Source organism: Coffea eugenioides, unplaced genomic scaffold, assembly GCF_003713205.1.
Source record: "Coffea eugenioides isolate CCC68of unplaced genomic scaffold, Ceug_1.0 ScVebR1_2346;HRSCAF=3359, whole genome shotgun sequence".
Classification (NCBI taxonomy): Eukaryota; Viridiplantae; Streptophyta; class Magnoliopsida; order Gentianales; family Rubiaceae; genus Coffea; species Coffea eugenioides.
Window position 1 is genome coordinate 25,124 of NW_020862825.1, and position 8,565 is coordinate 33,688.

Sequence of the window (8,565 nt, forward strand, 5' to 3'; positions counted from 1 at the left end):
GGCATAAAAAGATAAAAATGAAATGCTAATTTTTCTTTCTTTCTCTTTCTTTTTTCATTTTTCCTTTTTCAGTTAATCAATAATAAGTAAAATCGAATAAAAGGAGCAAAACTAGGCATAAAATAAAATGCTAAACCCTTCTTTTTTATTTTTTTCTTTTTTCTTCTTTTTTTAATATATTATAATAATGAACCCAAATAAATAAAGAAAAATAACAATTTAAATAAAAATCAGATAAAATGAACAAAACTATGAATAAAAGATAAAAACAAAATACTAATAATTTTTCTTCTCTTTTTCAAAAAAAACCTATGCTAAAATGACTCAAAACAAAAATAAAAGACTAAAAATAAATAAAAACTAACATGAAAAATAAAAATAATAGTAAATAAAAATATACTAAAATTTGGTGTCTACAAAGGAAATGCGGAGAATTATATGACCAACCTGAACATGTTAGAATTCCATATGCTAGAGAAACCAGGAACTCTGTATTAGATAGGCTTAGAAGTTTTGGCAATCTTGTACGGAATCGTCTTCATGACATGATGTAAATATTGGCAAGTTTATCAATGAAAGCGATTTTTCTTTTGCACTCATTTGGAATTGTTGTCAAAAATAGGTTTGCGTTACGGGTCCCATTTCGAAGGTGTTGCATCATGCTAGGCCTACCCTTGGCACAAAAAGGGCCCCCCAATAGGACATGCATCCGAATTTTTGGAACATCTACTAACTCTTGTCTTTTTCTTTTTCTTTGTTTTATTTTTGTTAAAAAAGTTAAGCCAGGGCTAAATCTAAAAGCACGTCATTTCGTATTTTCAGGTAATATTTAAACATAGCTTCTCGTCGAAACCCCATCATAACGCGATCCCGTAGTCGAGCCCAAAGGAATCGTGTAGACATGAGTACTCCGCCAGAATCGTCTGATAAGACCGCTGCAACTACCCAGCCGGAAGCCGCAAGTCCCGGGGTTCAGTTGACTGAATTACTTACCAAATTTGGGGAAATGGCATCTGAAATGGCAGCCCAAAAGAAGTTGATCGACGAGCTCATTAGTAGCGGAGTGCAGCCCGAGCCTCCGCCCGTCAAACAACCGGAATCCGAACCATTTGTCATTCCTCCAATTCAAACCGCTTTTGAGGGAGTTTTCAACCCGCAGTATACTTACACTCAAAATCTTCCATTCTATCCTCCCTATGGGCAAGGATTTCAGCCTCAAGGTGGTCAAGGTGGTCCAAACATGCCTCCGGATCCACAAGCTTTTTATCAGACTACTGCAGAGCCTGTTGTGCCGGAGCACACTGTTCAAACCAAGCCAGAAATGGGAGAGTCGTCTGCCCCGGTTGATACAAAGCTACTTAAGCGGTTGGATCGTTTCGATGAGTTCATCAGGAAAAGCCAAGGTTTAAGCAAGCAAGGGGTGTTAGACTATGATGATCTGTGCCTGTTTCCAAATGTGCAGCTGCCCGTGGGATTCAAGACCCCGAAGTTCAATAAATATGATGGTACGGGCAACCCGAAGACACACTTGCATTTGTTTGCCAACAAGTTGGGCAGACCGGTGGATGACGAAAACTTGCCATTAAGGTTATTTCCAGAGAGTCTAGAAGGAGACGCCCTCGATTGGTATTCAAACTTAAAGCCAAAGGAGGTGAAGACTTGGCTTGATCTATCCAACGCCTTCATCAGACAATATGAGTATAACTGTGAGCTAGCACCGACCCGAACTACTTTGGAAGGCACGAAGAGGCGACCATCTGAAGATCATAAGACATACGCCAAAAGATAGAGAAAGATAGCTGCCAAGGTTGAGCCTCCGATGACCGAAGATGAAATTATTCGCACTTTCATAAAGACGCATGATCCTCCATACTTCGAAGAAATCTTCCGTATGACCGGGTGTTCATTTGCTGCGATTGTAAATAAACTCGAAGAGTATGATGATTTTGTGAGAGCCGGAAAAATTGTTAACATCTCTGCCCTAAAATCACAGGTAGAAGCTTTGCAAGGGCAAGGAAGCAGTGGAAAGAAGCCGCAGTTTAAAAAGAAAGAGGGGGATGCAACTTTTATCTGGGACCAGAACCCTTCACCCAAACCCCGATACCAACACAATCCAACCTACCAACCACATTACCCTTATTATTCAAACCCGCACCATGTATATACTACCAATATCCATCACCCTCGACCTCGCCCAAGTTATCCTAACCCACCTTTAGCCCCTTTTCAAATCTCTCAACCAAATCCACCCCAAAACCGACCTCGCCCTCCATATAACCCATGATTTCCTCCCCCAAATAGACCTGTTTACAGCCATCCTCAACCTCCTGAACCTTACAACCGACCCCCTAACCATACATTTACCAATTCAGGCAGGCCTCTAGACCAATTGAAGGCCGCCGGGAAAATTGGTATGGTACCCCCTCCTACCTATCCATATGGCATGCCCGCTTGGTATAACCCACAAGCTGTCTGTGCTTATCATTCAGGGGCACCCGGACATTCGACTGTTGATTGCAAGGCTCTTAAGCATAGAATTCAAGATATGATTGAAGCCAGAGAGATTGTAATTAGGAAAAAGGAGGCACAAGGGACGAATATAAATAGGAACCCCTTGCCTGAACACGCTAATACCATTGGGGTCATTCTGGACGACGCAGAGTATGAGGAGCAAGTCCAGAAATTGGCAAGGGAAGCTGAGGTGTTTGGGGTCACAGACCAACCATTTATAATGGAGGTGCCATTTGAGGAGGATAAAAGACCTTTTATTTTGGATCTCACTCTAGCTGAGAGCAAGGCTTTGGAGCCAGTGGTCATCGAATTCCCAGAGCAGGAGCCTGTTTTGAGTTTGCAGCGAGTGCCGTGGAACTACGATGAACCTGTCATACAAATTGGAGAAAAGTCAATTGCCAAAGAAGAGGTGTCAGTGGTCACCAGATCTGGGAGGATTGCAAGTCCGTTTGGAGCTACCGTTCCGATTCAAGTAAATAACCCCGAGCTGCCTGCTAAACCAACAGTTACTGAGAAGGAAGCCTTGGATTTTCTTAAAAGGCTCCAAAGAAGTGAATATATTGTAGTCGAGAAGCTAAGCAAGTCGCCCGCCCAAATATCCATGTTGGATCTGCTCTTTTCTTCGGATATGCATAGGGATGCGTTGCTCGAAATGCTGACCAAAGCTCAAATCCCTAAGGACATTTCGGTTGCTAATTTCTCACATGTGGTTGGGAGTGTGTTATTTACAAAACAAATTACTTTCTCTGATGATGAATTACCGGCAAAAGGCATTGGACATAACAAGGCTCTGTACATAGCTGTGAGTTGCAACGGGAAAATTTTGCCAAAGGTGTTGATTGACAATGGATCTGCGCTTAATATCTGCCCTTGGAGTACCTTGGAAAAGCTAGGGTTGCAAGATATCAAGCTGAGGCCCTCAGGGACCATAGTTAGAGGTTTTGATGGAGCACGAAGGGAACCTATAGGAGAAGTGGATTTAGTCATCGAGATGGGGCCCGCACAGTTTCAGATAGCTTGCCAAGTCATGCATTTTCCTAGTGTTTATAATGTTTTGGTTGGAAGGCCGTGGATTCATAAGTCCGGAGCTGTGCCTTCTTCATTGCATCAATTGTTGAAATTCATAGTAAATGACAAATTGATAACTATCTTTGCCGAGGAGGATTGCCTCGTGATTGCTGATTCTGGGTCCAAAGAAGATGGTAGCCGAAGCGCCATAGTAACCCCTCATAGCACAGCTGATATCGTCTCCGTAAGTTGGATAACAAAAGAGGAACGAGCTTTGTCAAAGGCCAGTGTCATGATGGCTAAGGAAATGATCCGCGGAGGATATGAGTTTGATAAAGGGCTGGGACGTGATCTGCAAGGAATTCTGAAGCCAGTGAAAATTGTGGAGAAAAAGGATTCATTCGGTTTGGGTTTCCGACCAACCGCTAGAGACATCAAAGAAATGAAGGAATGCAAGAGAGCAGAGAAAGAAGGCAGGCCAAGGGCCCTTGATATTCCACCACTGCATTATACTTTTCCACGACCGACCGAGGTGATCACATCAGAGATTAACCCAGTTGACGGAATCGAAACTAGTTTGGCCCAATTGTTCGTTGGGGCGACATTTGAAGACAGTTTCCCAGCTGAGGCCGAGTTTCCCGACGTCCCTGAAGGATCCATTTCCAATTGGACAGCCGAGTTTCTGCCCATTCGGAAGGAGTTTCGGTAAACTTAAAGGGGTTTGTCATTCATACGAATTCCTGAAAATACTTCTGCATCTGTAAATAGCTAATGAAAGCATCTTTACCTTTGACTAAAGTTTGCACGTGAAAATATTGTTAAGTTTTCATTTCATTCCCGCTTGTTTTTTGGTTTTTCGCTTTCAATCAAAGGGTTTATGAAAATGCACAAGTTGTTCTTGTCATGTTGTTTTGTTTATATTTCTGTCATATTGCTTGTTCATTTGTTTGTTGTATATTTGTTTGCTTATTATCCCACATTCGTTAATTCTTTCAGATGGCCAAAAATAAAACCATTTGACCCTTTGGATATCACTATTCTGGAATTCAATAATGGCAATCTCTATATCACTCACGACTTGGAGGTCTGGGAATCCGAGCTCCAAAGCGAGAGTGATAATGAGGAGGTATTCGATTCTTTTGCAAAGGATTTTGAACAATATGAGGAGAAACCAAAACCGAACCTGGAAGAAACAGAAAAGGTTAACATTGGCACTAAAGATGAAGTTAAGGAGGTGCAAATTAGTATTCATTTGAATGAGAGGCAGAAAAAGGAGATGCTTGAATTTTTGACTATGTTCCAGGATGTATTCGCATGGTCCTATGATGATATGACTGGTATTTCAACTGATGTGGTAGTGCATAAGTTGCCCACAGACCCTACTTTTCCACCCGTAAAACAAAAACCCCGAAAATTCAAACCAGATATGAGCCTCAAAATAAAAGAACAAATTGAAAAACAGCTCAAAACCAACATTATCATTGTTTCCCATTACCCTATTTGGCTTTCGAATCCAGTCCCTGTTCCAAAAAAGAATGGAGAGGTACGAGTTTGTGTTGATTACAGAGACCTCAATAAGGCCAGTCCTAAAGATGATTTTCCTCTGCCAAATATTCACATTCTCCTGGACAATACCGCTGGGCATGAGATTGAATCTTTTTGTGATTGTTTCGCTGGATACCACCAGATTTTGATGGCAGAAGAGGATAGGGAGAAGACTGCTTTTATCACCCCTTGGGGCACGTTTTGCTACCGAGTGATGCCATTTGGTCTAAAGAATGCCGGAGCTACGTATCAAAGGACCATGACCACCCTGTTTCATGATATGATCCACCGGGAGATGGAGGTCTACGTGGATGACATCATAATCAAGTCTAAAAGAGCAGAGAACCATTTGGTTGATTTGAAGAAGCTGTTCGAAAGGTTGCGAAAGTACAATTTGAAGCTAAATCCTGCGAAATGCGCCTTTGGGGCACCAGCTGGTAAATTGTTGGGCTTCATTATTAGTAAGAGAGGCATAGAGATAGATCCAGCAAAAATTAAGGCAATTCGAGATATGCCAGTGCCGAAAACTCAGAAAGACGTGAAAAGTTTCTTAGGAAAGATCAATTTTATTGGGAGATTCATTGCCCAGTTGACTGCCACATGCGAGCCGTTGTTCAAATTGTTGAGAAAGAATGTGCCTTTGTACTGGAGTGAAGAATGCCAACAAGCTTTTGATAAAATCAAGGACTATTTGTTACATCCGCCAGTCTTGGTGCCACCCAAGCCAGGTCGACCATTAATCATGTACCTATCTGTGCTTGAAGAAGCAGTTGGTTGTGTCCTCGGGCAGCATGATGACTCTGGAAGGAAGGAGCAAGCCATTTACTATCTAAGCAAGAAGTTCACGCAGTATGAGGCTAATTATTCATTCATTGAGAAAAGCTGCTGTACATTGGCCTGGGCTGCTCAAAAGCTGAGACACTACCTGTTGAGCCATACCACTTATCTTATTTCCCGATCTGATCCTTTGAAGTATCTCTTGGAGAAGCCGATGCTAACTGGACGTCTGGCTAAATGGCAGATAATTCTCTCAGAGTTCGATATTGTTTTCACTTCACAGAAGGCCGTCAAGGGGCAAGCTATAGCTGATCATTTGGCAGAAAATCCAAGGGATGATGATTATCAACCACTTCATACTTATTTCCCTGATGAGAAAGTCTTATTTGTAGGCGCCACGGACGATATAAGTGAGCAAAGCCCTGAATGGAGGCTTTTCTTCGATGGAGCTTCGAATTCTCTCGGAGCTGGAATTGGAGCTGTTTTGGTTTCACCCGAAGGGAAGCACTACCCTGCCGCTTCCAAATTGCAATTTGCTTGTACAAACAACATGGCTGAATATGAAGCCTGCATTTTTTGTCTCAAAATTGCTTTAGAAATGGAAATCAAAGAGTTGATAGCTTTCAGTGATTCAGATTTGCTCGTGCACCAAACCTTGAAGCAGTGGATAACCAAGGATTCAAAAATTTTGCCCTACCATAGTAGTTTGCTCACTCTGGCAAAGCAATTTCAAAATTTGGAGTTCAGACATCTCCCGCGAGCCCGAAACGCATTTGCTGATGCTTTGGCCACCTTAGCCTCTATGATCCAGTATCCAGATGAATTGAGGATCGAACCAATTCAGATTCAACTTCAAGACAAGCCTGCCCACTGTTGGGTTGTAGACAAGTCCTCTGACAATATTCCTTGGTATAATGATATTAAGGAGTTTCTCAAAACTGGGTCTTACCCTCTGTATGCTAGTACAAAGGACAAGAGTTTTCTGCGTAGAATGGCTTCAAATTTTTTCTTAAGTGGAGAAGTTTTGTATAAACGAACCTCAGATTTGAACCTGTTAAGGTGCATTGATGAAGACGAAGCTCAATATATGATGAAAGAAGTGCATAGTGGCGTTTGTGGACCTCACATGAATGGCCATTTGCTAGCAAAGAAAATCATGAGAACCGGATACTTCTGGTTTACTATGGAGCGTGACTGTATAGATTTTGTCCGGAGATGTATAAAATGTCAAATGCACGGTGACGTTATACACGCTCCGCCCATTGAATTGCATAGTATATCGCCCCATGGCCCTGTTCAATGTGGGGTATGGACGTGATTGGTACAATTGATCCGCCCGCCTCGAATGGACATCGATTTATATTGGTGGCAATTGAGTACTTTACCAAATGGGTTGAAGCGGAGTCATTCAAACATGTAACGAAGAAGGTAGTTGCCAATTTCTTGAGAGATCACATCATCTGTCGCTTTGGGGTACCCGAAACGCTTATTACAGACAATGCCAAGAATCTGAACAATGACATGGTAGATGGACTATGTGAGCAGTTCAAGATCAAACACCGCAACTCTGCCATTTATAGGCCTCAGATGAATGGAGCTGTAGAAGCCGCAAACAAGAATTTGAAGAAGATTATCCGCAAAATGACTGAAAGGCATCGCGATTGGCATGAAAAGTTGCCTTATGCATTAATGGCGTATCGGACTTCTATCCGGACATCGACTGGGGCAACGCCATATTCACTCATGTATGGAATGGAAGCTGTATTACCAGTCGAAGTTGAAATTCCTTCGCTACGAATCCTCATGGAAGCTAAGTTGGAGGAGGCTAATTGGATAAAGCAGCACTATGAGCAATTGACTTTGATCGATGAAAAGCGGTTCAGTGCTATCTGTCATGGTCAGTGCTACCAGAAACGTGTGGCCTGGGCTTACAACAAAAAAGTCCATCAGCGTGCATTCGAAGAAGGTGACAAAGTACTAAAGCGAATTTTGCCGATGCAAGATAAAGCTAAAGGCAAATTTGCTCCAAATTGGCAAGGGCCGTTCATTGTCCAAAAGGTATTACCTGGCGGAGCGCTTATTTTGGCAGAAATGGATGGACGAGCATTCCCTCAACCCATCAACTCAGACATGTGCAAGAAGTTTTTCATTTGATCATGCAAATTTTCTTTAGAAATTCATACAAATGGCGAAATGCAAGTCAGGCCATCTTCTTTTACACTTAAAACATTTTATCTCTACTTGTCCCCTTTGAGCCATCAGAATTGACAAATTTTCGTTTGATAACCCCTGAGAATTGCAAACCCCACACTGGGGCAAGTTTATTTTGAAAGAGAGACAATCAAAAAGAGAAAAAAGAAACCCACACTGGGGCAAATTTAGTTTTTAAAGAAAAATGCAAAAGTGAGGAAAATGCAATGAAGAAAATGCAAAGAGAGAAAATCCGATCAAACTGGGGCAAATTTTCTCGGTTTCGTTCAAAATCGGAAATGATTTCAAAATAAGTTATTTCACACCTCGCATCAAATTTGCTTTCAATCCTCAACTTTTCTCGAAAAACACCCCACCTGACCTCATTACAAAGCCCAAAGTCCCGGCTTTCGTCACTTGTTGCATTTCTATTAGGAAATTTGTTAATCAACTGGCAAGTGATGTCTGTAATGCCTTCGCCTAATCTTACAAGGGAAATGCATTTTACTGATGCCCGAAATCTTTAACTCATAT

General features: G+C 41.9%; 1 protein-coding gene across 1 annotated transcript; it reads left to right on the plus strand.

The window, feature by feature from the left end:
* Window positions 1-1,240: 1,240 nt before the first annotated feature.
* On the plus strand, window positions 1,241-7,995 carry LOC113756452. The gene is made up of 7 exons (XM_027300135.1): window positions 1,241-1,342; window positions 1,463-1,706; window positions 2,373-4,051; window positions 4,793-6,287; window positions 6,363-7,007; window positions 7,121-7,472; window positions 7,581-7,995. Exons 1-7 carry the CDS (start codon window positions 1,241-1,243, stop codon window positions 7,993-7,995), a joined length of 4,932 nt encoding a protein of 1,643 aa, XP_027155936.1.
* Window positions 7,996-8,565: the final 570 nt, after the last annotated feature.